Source organism: Phocoena phocoena, chromosome 10, assembly GCF_963924675.1.
Source record: "Phocoena phocoena chromosome 10, mPhoPho1.1, whole genome shotgun sequence".
NCBI lineage: Eukaryota > Metazoa > Chordata > Mammalia > Artiodactyla > Phocoenidae > Phocoena > Phocoena phocoena.
Genome location: NC_089228.1, coordinates 65310689 through 65329323, shown reverse-complemented (window position 1 = coordinate 65329323; position 18635 = coordinate 65310689). Strand labels below are relative to the sequence as shown.

Here is an 18635-nt window from a genome sequence, read left to right as displayed (position 1 = left end):
ATTAGATTAAAATACCTTCTCCATCCTTTCCTTGTACCTGCCCTGGAGAAAATCATGTCATGGCTTTTATCCAGTGGTGGCTAAGTTTTCAGAAGGTTTTTCATATGCTGCTAGCTACATCATGGATGTAACAGGCTTTCAGTCATCTGGCTGTCAGTCAGGCCAGTAACCTGTGGTTTGAATCCTGGCTCAGTGCTATCCTTTCTATGTCCTTCACCACATCACCAAATCATCTAAGGCTTGGTTTCCTCATCAGTATAATGGCAAGAATTACATAATGCCTGGTTTGTATGATTGTTTGAAAATTAGGGATAGTATATTAAAAATAGAACATGTAAAACGGCAGCACCTAGCACAAAGTGGGCACTGAATAAATACTACCTGCTGTTGTTTTTGTTTGTTTCCCCCAGTATTAGTCTTTTTGTTGTTGTTGTCTTTTTTTTCATTATTTACAAGAATTGTGGGAGGGGAGTTGAGGTTTACAGGAACAACTCAATCATTCCAGTAAGTTATGTTCAGACAGTGTGATCCAGCAACTTTAAGCCTTTGTTTTTATTTTTATATAACCTGCAAATATAGCCAAGTTTACTGGGTTTCTTTTCTTTTTCAAGATTTTTTTTTGATATGGACTATTTTTAAAGTCTTTATTGGATTTATTATAATATCGCTTCTGTTTCATGTTTTGGTTTTTTGGCCGTGAGGCATGTGGGATCTTAGCTCCCCGACCAGGGATTGAACCCTCACCCCCTGCACTGGAAGGTGAAGTCCTAACCACTAGACTTCCAGGGAAGTCCCTTTACTGGGTTTCTTTAGTCGTCTTTTTAGAAATTAAAAAAGTCATTGAATACCAGGTAATATAAAGGGCTATGTGTGGTTATCTTAACATTTGGACGTTCATTTGGAAAGACAGGGCAGGACACTCAATCACATAGACCTCTAGCAGTATACTCCATACCCTGGGATATCTGTGCTTAAAATACCTTGTTCCTCCCAAAGTAAAAACTGTGCAGAATATCTGGTCATATCACAGTCTTTGTACTAGGCAGAGAATTTCCTCTTTTGTTAAATAAACAACGTGATTAGCTAGATAAAATGAAGGGATTTTGTAAACTGTTTATGTCTACTTGTTCCTCCTTTTTAGCAGTATTCTGAGCTCCTGTGTAGGGGAAAAAAATAGCTAAAGGGTAAAATGGCTTTAAAACTCTAAGAACTGAAACTGCTATTGGTTGGCCCTGTGATAATTTACTGATTTAATTTGAACAAGTTATTTCACCTCATACTCAGCATTATTCATCATTTAGACATTTTATAGGGTCCTTGTGTCCAGGAACTTGTGGCAGCTGTTATTTAAAACATTCTGTAAAAAATGGTAAATTTGGGGAATTCCCTGGCAGTCCAGTGGTTAGGACTCCACGCTTCCACTGCAAGGGACACGGGTTCGATCCCTGGTTGGAGAGCTAAGATCCCACGAGCCAGAGAACGCAGCCAAAAATAAAGGTAAATTTATCTGGAATCCGAACAAGTGCAGATAATTATTCACTATTATGGATCTATTTTTTTAAAGTAATTAATTAATTAATTTATTTTTTGGCTGCGTTGGGTCTTCATTGCTGAGCGTGGGCTTTCTCTAGTTGTGGCAAGGGGGGGCTACTCTTTGTTGCGGTGCGCGAGCTTCTCTTGTGTGGAGCACGGGCTCTAGGCACGTGGGCTCAGTAGTTGTGGTGCACGGGCTTAGTTGCTCCACAACATGTAGGATCTTCCCGGACCAGGGCTCGAACCCGTGGCCCCTGCATTGGCAGGAGGATTCTTAACCACTGCGCCACCAGGGAAGTCTTCTTATTTTTAAGAAGGACCACGTAAACAGTTAGAATGGGCTTAACTGTAAAAGCAGTTTGCAGAGCATGTCACAGATCTGATAAGGTGCAGCCCTTGTGCCATCTGGGCTACCAGCAGAGCTGTCTGGCAGTAATGGCATTGTTAAGGGGCTGTCGAATGCCGGGGGCATTGCGTTGTTGGAAATGAGATTATGTTAGGTGCGTTACTGCCTGCAATTTTCTGGAAATTAGTAATGTGTCTAAGATATATAGCTTGCTAATCAGGATTTTCCATGTTGTAGATTATCACCATAGATAATTGATTTTTTAAGAAAAATATTTCCAGAACTTTAACTTGGAATACCTAGAATATATCTACCCCTACTATACTGTTGGCAGTGAGATTGGAAACTTGCTGGTCACCACGGGGAGTGGAAGGTAAGTAGGGGGAATGGCGATAACTCCTCCAGCTAGAGCTTTGCAAATGCACATTTTCTCCCTTGTGTTTGTCTCTTCCCCTCTTTTTAGTGCCTGTCCAACATTTATATGATTATCTACTAGAAATATCCGTTAGACATCTTATTGAACTCTCAAATTCATATATTCGGAGGACAGCTTCCCTGTGGTTCCTTCCTCCCCCTACCCTTCCACATTCTCCTTGGAGGGCAGCTTCACCATTGACCTGGCCTACATCCTGTCAGTCACCTGGTCCTGTGGACTTTTCCCTTCTGTATATCTGGAAATCTGTCCCTTCCTTCCAACTCCCACTTTTGTCCTCGTTCTTCCTCTGAATCAACTGCAGAAATGTATTTCTGCAGGTCTGCCCATATCCAGCCCAAGTCAGAGTGACCTTTCTAAAACCCAAATTGGGTTATGTCATTTCTTCTGACAACCTCAGTGACTTACCCATTGCCTTCAGGTTTCGATCCAAACTCTTTATAATTGGACCTCTGCCTTTTTGTTCAGCTTCCCTCATTAACCTTGTCTATATGCTCTCTGCATTCCTTTTTTAAAGTAGTTTGTTCCCTCAGTCAATGGTCCATTCTTTCATTTGCTCATCAAACATTTATTGGCCACCTATATGGGTCAGGCACTATGCTTAAGTATGAGGCAATCAACGGAACCAATCCTTAGACCTTTCACTGATCTTTCACACTCTTAATCAGGATCAACTAGGTTATATTGCCGTGACATTTATCCTGAAATCTCACTGTTTTAACACAACAGAGTTTTATTACTTGTGATGATGCTTATCAGTCATGGGTTTTCAGAGGCTCTGCTCCACACAGGAACTCTCTTCCATTCAAGGGGTTCAGGCTTGTAGCTACACCAGCTGGAACTCACAATGTTCTTGGGCACTGTAACAGAGGAGGAAGGAGACTGGATGGGCTTCTCCCTGTCTCAGCCCAAAAGTGACACGTGTCCCTTCTGCTCATATTTCATTACGCAAAACTAGTCAAATGGTCCCACCTAACAGCAATGGGAGGCTGGGTACCATAGGCAAGAGCATGCAATATCTAGTGAGCATTGTGGTCTGTAGCACAGTCACTGAAATATAATTGGTCCCCTGACTTATTGTCGGTCTCATCCATTGAGCTTTATTTATTGGCTGAGTTGGGTCTTCGTTGCTGCATGCAGGCTTTCTCTAGTTGCGGAGAGCAGGGGCTATCTCTGTTGTGGTGTGCGGGCTTCTCGTTGCAGTGGCTTCTCTTGGGGAGCACGGGCTCTAGGCACGCGGGCTTCAGTAGTTGCAGCATGCGGGCTCAATAGTTGTGGCTCGCGGGCTCTAGAGCGCAGCCTCAGTAGTTGTGGTGCTTGGGCTTAGTTGCTCCGCGGTATGTGGATCTTCCTGGACCAGGGATCGAACCCACGTCCCCTGCATTGGCAGGCAGATTCTTAACCACTGTGCCACCAGGGAAGTCCCTCATCCGTTGAACTTTAAGTTTCTCAAGAGCTGAGGCTGTATCTGCCTTGCTTTGTATCCTAAACACAGGGTCATACAGTAGACTTCTGATGATTTTTTTGTTGAATGAGTGTCCTTGAACTTGGATTCAACTCAAGTCACTTCCTTTAAGAAACCTTCCCTTACCATCCCCCTACCACCCCCCTGCCAACCTGGGTTAGGTGTCTCTTTCCATTGTCATTGTGGTATCCTGTGCATACCTCAGCCATAGCACTCCTCACCCTGTATTAGTACTTTTTTTTTTTTTCTCCTCTGTCCACTAGATAATCAGTTTCTCTAGGTCAGGGACTATGGCTTTCTTTTAGAAATTCATATTTCTAAAAGAAATATGAATTTTATATTCTTTTGAAAATTCGCATTAAACAATTTTAAAGCAATTTTTTAAAACCTAAAAAATAAAACATTGGGCTTCCCTAGTGGTGGGAAGTGGTGGAATCTGGGAAGATTCCACATGCCACAGAGCAACTAAGCCCGTGCACCACAACTACTGAGGCTGCGCTCTAGAGCCCGCGAGCCACAACCACTGAGCCCACTGCCACAACTACTGAAGCCCGTGAGCCTAGAGCCTGTGCTCTGCAACAAGAGAAGCCACCGCAACGAGAAGCCCACACACTGCAACGAAGAGTAGCCCCTGCTCGCCGCAACTAGAGAAAAGCCCGTGCACAGCAACAAAGACCCAAAGCAACCTAATTAATTAATTTAAAAATTACTGAGAATTCCCTGGCGGTCCAGTGGTTATGACTCGGTGCTTTCACTGCAGTGGCCTGGGTTCAATCCCTGGTCAGGGGACTAAGATCTGGCAAGCTGCGTGGTGCGGGCAAAAAAAAGAAAAAGAAAAAAGAAATAAAATATTACTGTTTTAGCTGAAGCCCTTTATGTAAATCTCCCCACATTTCTTTATTTTTTCACTACACCCTTGTCCCTAATCAATATAATGATTTTTCTGTGTCCATGAGGATACTAAGTTGTCCGAGGAGGATCACCTGTGTCATGAATCCAAGAGTTCATATATGGATGGGTGTGTTCTGTGGGTTTGTTTCTCCATCTCTGCAGGGTTATCACCTATCTTGATGAAAAGAGCTTCACAAGAGGTCTAATACACTTGGTTGGCTAGTCCCCCAGTTTGATCTGCCTCAAAATTGCAGAGGTTCTAACCTCTGCATCTCCTGTTCCTGGCTCATTGTAATGCCTAATGAATATTTGTTGAATAAATGACAAAATTTTTTTTCTTAGTGTGTCATTTTCAGAATCTCTTAGGAGCTTTGCCATTTATTTCTTTTTAGATAATTTGTATTTAAAAATCAAGCTTCAGAATAAGAATTTACTGACCAGAACACTACTCACTGTTTTGTAAGGTAGGAGGGAGTAAACCCTCTGGCTAAAATAAAGAATATTTTGTTTTGGTTTTTGCACTAAATTTTCAATGGGTTGTCAAGGAAGCTTACTGAGGCGAAGAACTATTTGCTGGTAATAGTGTTTGCTTTGAAGTATGACTAGGAAGTAATGCAGCTCTCTTCCTCCAGCTGCAGTGTTATATGTATTCTTACCTCATATAGTCATCCTTTGAATGTACAAAGCAATAACACTGGCTAGATTTACTCATTAATATTGCACATTTACTGATATTTAGAAATTAAATTATACTCTGTGGTACAAGTTTGCTTTTCTTTGCTTTAGCTTTGAAATGTCCCTTTAAAGGTCTTTCATTTGGACTATAACCTAATTGGATGGCCCTAGTCAGCCTTTGAAGCAAATGCTTAGGTTTAAAATGGCTGGTAAACACTTTGCCAAGAAGTGGGAAATCTCTAGGAAGAAAGACTGCATGTTGTTATTTATATAACAAATCAGTGAAGGATTAACCCATTTTTCTACTTTTTCTTCTTGAATCTCCTTTACAGATTAGATAGATATGACTTAAATGCCATTGTCTAGAGAGTCTTTGGAGAGGACTTTTTAAAAACTTTTTGGCTTGAATTAACAAAGATGGTTATATTTGGGTTTATTTTTCTTTTGATAAGGAATTTTTGAAAATGTAAGATTGGCCACAGTTCTCGAGGAGAATGGGTATGGCAGTGATCCCCTTTTTCCTTTATGGAAATGATTTAATATAGTAAAACTAAGGGTAACCTGAGAGGCCACTCCTCCGGAGTGTAGACTCTGAAGGAGAGTGATGGCGCTGACTACTTTAGCTTGTAAAAAATTACTGTGATCTTAAAACTAGCTTTATTTTATTGAGCTGAAGTTCACATAACATTAACCATTTTAAAGTAAGTCCGTGGCATTTAGCAACCACCACTTATGTCTAGTTTCAAAACACTTTTCATCATTCCAAAATAAAACCTGTATCCATTAAGAAGTTACTCCCTATTCTTCCCTTCCTCCAGTCCCTGGCAACCACCAATCTCTTTTCTGTCTCTATGGATTTACCTATTCTGCATATTTTATATAAGTGGAATTATACAACATGTGACTTTTTAAGTGTGGCTTTCACTTACCGTAATGTTCTCAAGCGTAACATTTATGTTCCTTTTTATGGCTGAAAACTAATCCTTGTATGTATATGCCATGTTTTGTTTATCCATTCATCCATTGCTGGACATTTGAATTATTTCTGCTTTTTGGTTATTGTGAATAATACTGCTAGGAGCATTTGTGTCCAAGTGTTAGGGTACCCGTTTTCAATTCTTCGGGGTATGGCGTATACCTGGGAGTGGAATTGCTAGATCATATGGTAATTTTATGTTTAACTTTTTGAGGAACAGCCTAACTTCCACAGTGCCTAAACTATTTTACATTCCTACCAGCAGTGTATGAAGGTTCCTGTTTCTCTACATTCTTGTCAGTACTTATTATTTAAAAAATTGTAACCATTCTAGTGGGTGTTAAGTGGTATCTCGTGGTGGTTTTACTTTGTACTTCTCTAGTGACTAATGGTGTTGATCATCTTTTCATGTGCCTGTTGGCTATTTGTATATCTTCTTTGGAGAAATGCTGTTTGTCATTTTGTCCTTGAGTTGTATGAGTTCTTTATATATTTTGGATACTGGACCCTTATCAGAGGATTTGCAAATATTTTCTTCCATTCTGTAGGTTGTCTTTTCACATCCTTGATAATGCCCTTCGATGCACAGAAGATTTTAATTTTGATGAAGTCTAACTTATCAAAAATTTTTTGGTTTTGTTTCTCAGGCTTTTGTTGTCATGTCTAAGAATTTGGCCTATGTTACCAAATCCAGGGTCATTAAGATTTACCCGTTTATAGTTTTAGCTCTTACGTTTAGGTTGTTGGTCCACTATGAGTTAATTTTTGTATATGGCATGAAGTAGGAGTCCAACAAAGACTCTTATTTAAAAGCATAATTTCATGAAACCTCCACATTGTACTTTTTAAAAATTAATTATTTGGCCGCACCTTGTGGCTTGCGGGCTCTTAGTTCCTCAGCCAGGGATTGAACCCAGGCCATTGCAGTGAAAGTGCCGAGTCCTAGCCACTGGACCGCCAGGAAATTCCCTCATGTGGTACTTTTAATATCCCTTGATTAAATATATATACACACCAACCTAAAACTACTGTGGATTTTATATTATTTTAAGCTATTCCATGTTCTATTAAAGCAGAGTTTATATATATTTTTTAAAAATAGTGCTTGTAAGTTTAAGACATTATTTTCTCAGTCCATGGGCTATATATTGGTGACTGTATATGGATTCATGGATTTCCTTCTTATATCTTTTTTTTTTTTTTCGGTATGCGGGCCTCTCACTGTTGTGGCCTCTCCTGTTGCGGAGCACAGGCTCCAGATGCGCAGGCTCAGCGGCCATGGCTCATGGGCCCAGCCGCTCCGCGGCGTGTGGGATCCTCCCAGACCGGGGCGCGAACCCGTGTCCCCTGCATCGGCAGGCGGACGCTCAACCACTGCGCCACCAGGATAGCCCACCTTCTTATATCTTGTGGTCCCCTCTAAGGGGATCTGCAGATCATAGATTTTGTAGAAGAGCATCAGGAGAATCTATCATGGCAAGAAGAAAAGGGATTAAAGATGAAGAAAAAGGTAGAATTTCCAAGGGCTCATAGTTGCAGAGACCTTAAGTGGGAGAGAGAATACTGGAAGGTAGGTAACTGGAAGTTAGTGGTGGGATCTGTGAGCGCCAGAGAGGAAGGAGTGATTTCTTTCAGGCAACAAAGATGACTGCAGAGTAGAAGTTAAGTGCTGGGAAGTGGAGGGGTGGGTGGGGAATACGGTTTGGAATAGGGCCTGAAGCCCAAAAGACATCATCAGAAAGTGATTGTTTAGGGAGCAATTGAGGATTCCTTTAGTTTTGGAAATAATGCCAACCCAGTGCTACCTCTGAATTAGGAGTAAAGCTAACTTTATTTAACATCTGTCCTAGGGAGGGTTAAGGAAAAGAAACTAAGGAAATTCTAGATTTTATTTCAACCATGACTCCAATACTGGTTAAGTTTGAAATAGTAACCTATATTCTGTATCAATATTTTGTGTTTGTTTGGTTTCTTTTCATTTCTTTTTTTAAAATTAATTTTATTGCAGTATAGTTGCTTTACAATGTTGTGTTAATTTCTGCTGTACAGCAGAGTGACTCAGTTATATATATATTCTTTTTCATTATCTTTTTCTTTATGATTTATCACATGATATTGAATATGGTTCTCTGTGCTATACAGTAGGACCTTGTTGTTTATCCATCCTATATATACTAGTTTTCATCTGCTAGTCCCAAACTCCCAGTCCTTCCCTCTGCCACTGCTCCCCCCCGCCCTGCCCTTGGCAACCACAAGTCTGTTCTCTATGTCTGTGAGTCTGTTTCTGTTTCATAGATATGTTCAGTTGTGTCGTATTTTAGATTCCACATATAGGTGATATCATACGGTATTTGTCTTTCTTTCTGACTTACTTCGCTAAGTATGATAATCTCTAGGTCCATCCATGTTGCTGCAAATAGCATTATTTCATTCTTTTTTATGGCTGAGTAGTATTCCATTGTATATATATGTACCACCTCTTCTTTATCCATTCATCTGTTGATGGACATTTAGATTGTTTCCTTGTTTTGGCTATTGCAAATAGTGCTGCTGTGAACATAGGGGTGCATGTATCTTTTTAGTTTTGTCTGGGTATATGTCCAGGAGTGGGATTGCTGGATCATATGGCAACACTATTTTTAGTTTTTTGAGGAACCTCCATACTGTTTTCCATTGTGGCTGCACCAATTTACATTCCCACCAGCAATTTAAGAGGGTTCCCTTTTCTCCGCATCCTCTCCAGCACTTATTATTTGTAGACATTTTAATCATGGCCATTAAATGTCATTTCTTGATAAAGTTTCCTAGTAAAGGAATTCCAGTTTTATCTCAGCTGAAAGAATGACGAAAAGAAATCTTTCTAGTCCTCATGTCGGTGAGAGAGTTAGGTTCTCAGCACATACTTAGAGCTTAGGGTGATGTGTAGTATTGGCCTATGGCCATCTAATGATGCAGGAACTGGGGCACACAGGAGTGAGAACCTTGGAGGGAAAGTTGGGACTGTGGTGCCAACTAGGGCCAAGGCCAGCTCTTCATAGCACTCACAGGCTCATCAGTGACAATCTTTGTTTTTTGTGTTTTTTTGAGTGTCTTTGTCAGCTGTGTGTTCAAAGGGCTTTAGAGAAACGAACAAAGGAGAGGATAGATTGGACAACTGAGTGAGAGTCTGAGGGGGGAACACATAATGGCCACTGGTTCAGATGCCCTTCTGCTTTTACTAGGCAGATTGTCTGCTTTTTCATACAGAAATGAAAGCTACTTTTCAAGAAGTGATTTGGAGAGGTATCAACAAAGAATGGATCTTAGGTATTTTTTTGTGGTGTTTAAACTCTGAATTTGTATGAATGTGTCTTTTTGAGTTTTTAACTACCCATGTGACCTCTGTGACTTTCAGGTGCTACTCGTGAGCAGTAGTCGCCATCCAGACCGATGGATTGTCCCTGGAGGAGGCATGGAGCCCGAGGAAGAGCCAAGTGTGGCAGCAGTCCGTGAAGTCTGTGAGGAGGTGTGCACTGCGAACAAAGGGCATGGCTGTACCTTGTCATCATGAACCTGTCATGTCTGTGTAGTTCATTAATTTATCACCACTCACTGAATGAACAGACTCATGATCACAGAAAGAAAGCACTTAACAGTTACCACATGCCTCTTTGATTAAAGGGGCATTCAGGTTGTGACATGGTGATGTTTATCAGGCACTCTGTGCAAGGGGAGGGCTCATAGTAGTGACCGTATGTGATTATACCAGACAGTCCTTTGTGATTTCCTATGGATCTCTTCCCACACTGTCTCTGTTACCTGTGGCAGAAGATCAAGAATCAAATAGTTCATCAGCCCATAGAAATAAGAGGAGTAAGCAGTATTGGTATTAATGGCTTATTCTCATTAACCTTTGGGTGAGGAGGAGGCAGCCCTTGTTCTCCTATGCTCCTTGGGTCCTGGCAATAGAGCAGTGGCTAAAGCAATACTTCTGTTAGCCAGAAGTTGTTAATGGTGCACCTTGAGAGACAATAGTATCTTCTTTTTTATTTGGTCACATGATATTCAACATATATATATTGAGTTCTTGGGCCATGCCCAGTATATCTTACTAGATACTCTAGAATAAGCAGTCAGAAGTCAAATCTCTTGGTTCCCTTACTTCAAGGGCTTAACATTTTGTTGGGGAAACTGAGAAACAAATTGCAATTCAAAACCAGGAGGAAGGAACTGATGTTTCTCCATAGCCTCTTGTGGCAATACCACGCTCTGCTCTGCTTATGCTAATCTCCTTTAGGAGTCCTAACTCAGTGGTGTAAGTTTTACCACCCCCATTTACTTGCCTTGGCTACATAGTGCTTTTTAGATCCATTTCCTTGTTCCAGAAGGGACTTAAGACTGATTCTAAGGACATAAAGTAGAGTTTAGAAAAAGTCTAAATTCTGCATTTCTTTTGGGTCAAGCCCTTGCTGAAGTCTTCTTTGACTAATTTTACTTTGGAATACCCAAGGAATTCTTTCCTTGCTCTGAAGTCCTGCAAACTTGTGTTGACTTGTGCCACTCTCATTTTATCATATATCTGTGTATCTATAACTAGATTGTAACCTCTAAGGACAAAGATTATATTTCCCATTTTAAATCCTCCCTTCTTGTGCCTAGTACACAGCTGGGTGAATAGAAAGTAATTAATATATGCTTCTATGACAGATGGAACATAAAAGTCCTGAAGAAATACCCCAATTGGAAATTATCAGAGTTCTTTCTGGAGGATCTCAAAGGTTTGACTATTCAAATAAGTGTGGTAGGGCCAATTGGTGGACCTAAGCTACATAATTTTGATTTCAATCCAGTTGGCTTCTGTGAGTTCTGAGGTACCTAAGGCAAAAGTGATGTTTGACAGAGTTATTGCGGCTCTGTGGATTCAGACAGGTTGTTGGAAGACCTGAAATAGACTGATGGTTCTAGAATAGAGAGGAAGGGAAAAAATTCAGAGACCTTTGGGCAAAACTTGCTGCCTGGTTTAGAAGTTTTGGGTGAAGTGTGACAGCTTTACCTCTGTAGAGCACATTTGGATTTGGCATCTGTCTCAGGAAAACTTATACCCGTTGTTGTTACTATTGTTTCGTTGAGTGCTACAGTCGAATTGTCCTTGGGTTATATAAGAGCAACTAAGATGTAGAAAACTAGATGATTGCAATAGGAAGTACATAAGGGAGTTGAAAAGGATATAGGGTTACCCTTTTGTTTCCTGGAAATTACATACCATCCTTCAGTAGGTAAAAGGGGGAATAGAGTGGAGAATAAAGTGGAGTTGGGACATGAGAAGGGGAACAATGCAGCACAGATAATTAAAGTATACTTTTCATATGGTCAGTATCTTACCTACCTCCTGTCTTAAAGGGAATCCCAAGCTTGAAATTAAACGCTGCCTGCCATTCTCAGCCCTGAAGAATCCTGTCTGACTTTGAGCAGATTTTTTTACTCTCCAGTCAAGAGTCATATCATACCCTGTTCTTTATTCCAGCATTATTGAGAGGATAAAGAATAAGGTACCAAATAAACCAAATATTCGTACAAACAGTATAAATTAGAGAAATGTGTCATTATAAAGACAAACATTTCCATGGCTTACATCAAAATAAAATGGAGGGGGTGGCTTTTCTAATTCCACATCTATCAACGGAGAATAAGATTTGATCAGAGAGGTTGTAGGTAGATGTTTTTTATTACCCTTGAAGGGTAGCTTTTGTAAGCAGAAACCACTGTTCAGGGGTTTATTTAGTTTTCAAAATGTTATGACTTTTTAAAAGCACACATTCAAAAACTTTGTTCTTTCCTAATGCTTGCAGATCTGATTGCTATATTTATAAGCATAGGAGATTTTTAAGGGGCCTTTGGATAATGCTTAGGCCAGTTCATTGAAGACTTTTAGATGTTTCAAATTACATTTATAAATTTAATTAATTTGATTGCTTTTTAAAGAACGTCAGTTGTCTGACTTTAAAAAAATGAAAACCTTATGAGGCTCTTCAGCAAAAAGTCCTATGAATGTCATGTATTAAACTTATAAATAAGATGAATCTTAAATACTCCCATAGTGTATATAAACTTACTGAGATTTTCAACTTAAAATCACAAGTCAGAAATAAGTTATTCAGTTATACTTTCAAAGTTGAGGTTACCGTCTAATAGGCCAAATTCTTTTATACATTAGAAAATCATAAAATATGTCTGGTCTCCTTCATCTTTCCTGTTAAATGAGGCCAGGACTCAGGGGTGGCCTGTTAGGAAAGGTCGATCCAGTTCACTGCAGCTGAGTCAAGACTATAACTTCACAAGGCTGACTAGCGGTCATGGAATCCACGTGGGTGGTGATGGGTACTGAGTGAGCCATCTGTAGTATCTGGCATACTAGGCTAACTTTGTGCTTCACCCTGAAGGTCTCTTCCTCCATGCAGTCTTCATGATTCCTTCCTGTAGTCTTCATGATTCCTCCCTGCAGACTTGTTCTCCGTATGTGTTTCCATTGCAGTCTGTACTTCTAGCATCATATTTATCATGTTTTATTCATATCGCTTGTCTAGTTGTCTTCTGTGCTAGACTTTACACTCTGTGTAACCAGGTACCATTCTTTCTTGCTCACTGTTGAATCCCCAATGCTTAACACATAACAAGTGCTGAACAAAATAAGTGCTGCAGTTTTTGGCGTGACCTCTAGAGCAGCCACATAAATGCAATTGAGGTAGGCCCTTTTGGGTTGTCAGGAGTAGACATAACATCTACAGGCCCCTCAGTTAGTTGAGGGAGAAGAATATGGCAGTATCACAGCAGCTGTCCAGCCAGGCTGTGCAGAACTGGAAACTTAGGTCACAGAGCACAGGCAGGCCTTGCTCACAGTGGGTGGATGGATGTGGGAATGCACTGCAGCTCAGTAGCCTGGTCACCATACCAGAGGCCCAGCGCCTCTCTTCCACTGTGGAGCGCTGCCTTTCTAATGTCTTCTTAGCCTCCCAGCTTCTGCTTACCACTTTTTTTTTTTAATTTATATTATTTAGTTATTTTTCGCTGCGTTGGGTCTTCATTGCTGCAAGCGGGGTTTCTCTAGTTGCAGTGAGCGGTGGCTTCTCTTGTTGCAGAGCACGGGCTCTAGGTGCGAGGGCTCAGTAGTTGTAGCACGTGGGCTTAGTAGTTGTGGCTCGCGGTCTCTAGAGCGCAGGCTCAGTAGTTGTGGCGCACGGACTTAGTTGCTCCGCGGCACGTGGGGTCTTCCCGCACCAGGGCTCAAACCCATGTCCCCTGCATTGGCAGGCGGATTCTCAACCACTGCGCCACCAGGGAAGTCCCAGCTTACTACTTTTTGTTTGGTGTTTTTCCTCCCTTGTGCGTCACTAACCTGTCTGTTGACTCACTCTGTCTGTGTATCTCACATTCAGCCTTCCTGAGAGAGGACTTGATCAGTTTTGCCTACTTACAACCTTCAGAGCTGCCAGGCCACATCAGTTTCTAGCCATTTTGAAGATGTCTGCTTTACCTGTGCATCAGTTGCTGATTTCTTATTCCTCTAACTGAGCTCAGAGTGGCAAGGTCATGTGCTATAAAACATGACAGCCTGGGGCTTCCCTGGTGGTGCAGTGGTTGAGAGTCCGCCAGCCCACGCAGGGGACACGGGTTCGTGCCCCGGTCTGGGAAGATCCCACATGCTGCGGAGCGGCTGGGCCCGTGAGCCATGACCGCTGAGCCTGTGCATCGGAGCCTGTGCTCCACAACGGGAGAGGCCACAACAGTGAGAGGCCCATGTACCGCAAAAAAAAACACAAAAAACCCATGACAGCCTGTGCTTAAGTACTGCCTGCAGCAGCTGTACCAATAGTATGTAGTAAAAAGATATTTAATAACACAGGGAAATATTTGTAGCACATTCCTAAGTGATCAAAGCAGGTTATGAAACAATATTTATGATAGAAAACCATTTAGTGGGGAAGAAATATGTGTGTCTATTTGTACAGAAGGAACAGGTAACACTACTTGTACACTTACTATGTGCCAAGCTGTGTTTAAGGGTTTTGCATATGTCGCCTCATTTCCTCACCAGATCCAACAAGGTAGGAACTGTTATTATCTACATTTTACAGGTTGAGATTCAATGAAATCAAGTAATTTGTCCTGGCACACCAGGACAAATTGTGCCCAGCTAAATGTGCTCAAGTGCTCAAGGTAAGATTTGAATCCAGAACATCTAGTCTTGGCACCCACACTCCTAATGCCTTGAAAGAATGCCCATCACATGTTCACAGTGGTTATCTTTGGGTTAGCTCTTAGATTATCAAGTTTTCTACATTGAACATATATTTGTTACTATAAAAATTTTCTGTATAAACGTGAATGGAATGAGGTTATTAAGTAGTTTATCATGGCATTGTCAGTCCTAGATACCATAAAACTCAACCTGTTCTGAAGCTTTGTTCAACGCAGCTTAAAACTTTTAGCATATTGGCTGAATCTCAGAAACAGATAAATCTGTAGCACTTGAAACATTACCAGTCACATTTAAAGGGCTGAACTTCCGTGGCAGTCCAGTGGTTAAGACTTCACCTTCCAATGCAGGGGGTGCAGTTCTTCCCTAGTCAGGGAGCTAAGATCCCACGTGCCTCGCAGCCAAAAAACCAAAACATAAAACAGAAACAATATTGTAACAAATTCAATAAAGACTTTAAAAATGGTCCACATCAAAAAAAAAAAAAAAAAACCAAAATCTTTAAAGGGCTGAAATATTCCCTTTTGGAAACTAGCTTCCATTTTTTAGCTGCTTCTAGTTAAAGTCCTATTGTAGTGACCCCTCAAAGGGATGAGGCTTTCTCCCAGGACTGACCATGGGCCTTGGTAACAGTGCATCTCTAGCAAAGGCTAGTATGAGCCAGCCATGTGATGCTGTCTGTAATAAAAAAGAAAAGCACTTCTTTGTGTGGTTTTCAGAGCTATTCTTTCTTGCTAATTCAATGGGAAAGGTAAAACTGCTGGCTGACAGGGAAGAAAGAGACGCTGGATCTGAAACTGTTCTGTCCTCTGTTCAGCTGTTATGTTTCCATTTCTTTCATCCATTCTCACCTCAGCCAAACCAAGAATGTTATCACAAAGATACAGTACATCTGAAAACAGAAACAGGAAAATATTATGTGCAAACTTCAACTGCATTCTCTTCAAGGGTGACAAAGATGGGTACCTTCTGCCTTTAGAGAAATGTAGCCAGTGATAGCTGAGAGTGTGGCCAAATGCCAGTTCCTTTTATCTGCTGCCTCATGTCTGGACAAGGTCCATATCCATATCCATTTCTAGCATATAAATTATAAAGATTTTGTAGGCAGCCTGATAATTAACCTGTGACATAGGCCTAGCTTTAAAAAAAAAAAAAGGAACCTGTTCTCTGACTTCCTCACTTGTGTCCTAATATCACACTTCTCTGCTGCTCCTTTGTCTCCTACCACCTGTTGCTTTGCCACATAAATTCACCATCATGGAAATTTTTTCAAGTCAGTGATGTCGCTTTAAACTTCCCTGTACCTTGCTGCCCTCCCTCAAGTTTTTGGGTTTTTTTGTTTTGTTTTGGCCTCACCGCGCAGCTCATGGCTTATATTTCCCCGACCAGGGATCGAACCTGCACTGCCTGCAGTAGAAGCATGGTGTCTTAACCATTGGACCACCAGGGGGGAATTCCGTTAAGTTTTTGATACACTGTCTTATGTAAACATTTCACAGCATGTTTGACTGAATTCATCTTCATTTAAGATAGTTTTTTGAACATCTAGATGCTTTAATCTAGTATCAAGGATCTGGTTGCCTTGAGCCCAGAGCTGCTTCCTGATTATCTCTATTTATGTCAGCCTATCAAGAATTTATTGTAACCCTTCTTGATCTCATTTGTATTTTCAGATAAGACCAGGGAAAATGCCATAGTGAACTTTATTTTTTAAATCTATATCTTCTTATCCCAATTTCTGTACTATGTGTTCCCTGTCCCTGCAAAAAAAAAAAAAAAAAGGTTGTACTCTCTTTTTTATGTAACATAGCAACCAGAAGGCTCCCGTTGGTATCTCAGAACTGTCTCTGACAGGGAAACAGTGTTTCATGTCTCTTGTTATATGCAAGTAGAACATTTGAAAAGCCTGTGACTACTTGGGAATAATTTGAAATACAGTTTTGTCAGCCTTTTTCTTAGCTCATAGTGTTAGACTCTGTTTGGAGTGGAGAAAAAAGTGAAGGCTCTGGGGCTTCCCTGGTGGCGCAGTGGTTAAGAGTCCGCCTGCCGATGCAGGGGACACAGGTTCGTGCCCCAGTCCGGGAAGATCCCACATGCCGTGGAGCGGCTGGGCCCGTGAGCCATGGCCGCTGAGCCTGCGCGTCCGGAGCCTTTGCTCCGCAATGGGAGAGGCCACAACAGTGAGAGGCCCGCATACTGCAAAAAAAAAAAAAAAAAAAAAAAAAACAAGAAAAAGTGAAGGCTCTGTGTGACTGTGTTGTATTTTCATCTTTACTTTTTGGCCCAGCCTAAACAGTTATGAATGGAAGATGGGGATAGTGTATCACAGAATTTATTAGGGAAATACGTTAATTTTTTTTTTTAATTTAGAACTTTAACCACAAAATATATATCATAATATATTAAGAATAATTTCAGTCATTTCAACATGATAAATAAAACAGGGGGAAGTAATGTAGACCAGGGGTCTCCAGCTCATAAGCTTGTAGGGAAGCAGTCAGGCAGTTGACGGTGGGTGTAGCTCTGGTAAAATGGGGAGAGCCTACCCTAGACCAGAGACGGTCCTCTTCAGGCCCAGCCGGTAGTTTTCATGTGGCAATTAAGATGCAGTGTGACTGTGCTGTTTTAAGAGAAGCATGAAAGCTGGATTTATTTTTTTATATATATATATATATTTATGAATTTATTTTATTTTTGGCTGCATTGGGTCTTTGTTGCTACACGCGGGCTTTCTCTACTTGCGGCGAGCGGGGGCCACTCTTTGTTGCAGTGAGCGGGCTTCTCACTGCGGTGGCTTCTCGTTGCGGAGCACAGGGTCTAGACCTGCGGGCTACAGTAGCTGTGGCTCACGGGCTGTAGAGCGCAGACTCAGTAGTTGTGGCACACGGGCTTAGTTGCTCCGCGGCATGTGGGATCTTCCCGGACCAGGGCTCGAACCCGTGTCCCCTGCATTGGCAGGGGGATTCTTAACCACTGCACCACCAGGGAAGCCCCAAAAACTGGATTCTTATGTGAGATCTCCTGATCTTTCAACGTAAGCAACTAATTTTTTTAAATTCGTTTTTAAAATGTCAATCAAATAATATACGCATAGTAGATTAAAACAACAGCAGTAGTAGTACTAAAAGGCTCATAATGGAAAACAACCAAAAGATGTGTTCTTAATTAGGTGGATGATCTGTTTTGCAGATTTTTACTTTATTTTGAACTGAGAAGCTCCAAGCTCTTGGAAGAAGATAGTTTTATTTTTTAGTCTCCTAAATGATAAATGAAGGCAAATAAAGGTTTTTAACCTTGGGAATACTGCATTGTTTAATAGAAATGTTAATATGAGAAAATATATCCAGATGTAAATTACTGTAAATCAAGAGAGATCACAAACCAACCCCATTTGTTTGTTGAAAAGCAGGCTTTATTTAGGTAGCATTTTCTGAATTTCTATTATTTAATTTTTAACTTTAAAAACCACATGAAAATGAATTATTAATAATAATGTACATGTATGTTATATGCACCTATAGATTTATCTTTAAAATTGATTTAAGGGAATTCCCTGGTGGTCCAGTGATTTGAATTCTATGCTTCCACTGCAGGGGACCCAGGTTCGATACCAGCCAGGGAACTAGGATCCCACAAGCCACGTGCCAAAAAATTAATAATAATAAATTTTAAAAATTTTTTTCAAAAGTAGGCAAAGGATTTTTCTATGGTTGAAATTTTTCAAAATAAAAAGTTCAGAAGAAAATAAGCTTAAACACTTATCATTTGCCACCTACACTCAAAGTCTTCAGGTGGATACCACGAAGTACAACAATGATGGATGCCACTTTCCCCAAGAAAAATTGTGTTTTTATAAGTACTACCATGTCTTTATTTTTACTTGGTAAAAAGATAGATATTTTTAGCTTCTTTGGTCAAAGCATTATAAAATGTAAGAGTCATGTCTCTTAAGGCATTATATTTAATTATCTTATCCTGGTAATTTATTCTTTTTTAAGAATTTAATGGGAAATGTGCCTCAGTGGTAAAACATTTCAGGAAAACCTTTGTTCACCTAACATGGAGATACATGTTTGTGTGTGG

The 18635-nt window shown here is 40.7% G+C and overlaps 1 protein-coding gene across 1 annotated transcript in view; it reads left to right on the top strand.

The window, feature by feature from the left end:
* The window catches only part of NUDT3 (nudix hydrolase 3), a 100112-nt gene that overhangs the window by 46270 nt on the left and 35207 nt on the right, over positions 1-18635 (top strand). Inside the window, exon 2 of the mRNA XM_065886436.1 lies at positions 9714-9824. Coding sequence (XP_065742508.1) covers positions 9714-9824 — 111 coding nt within the window. The remainder of the gene's footprint in view (positions 1-9713; positions 9825-18635) is intronic.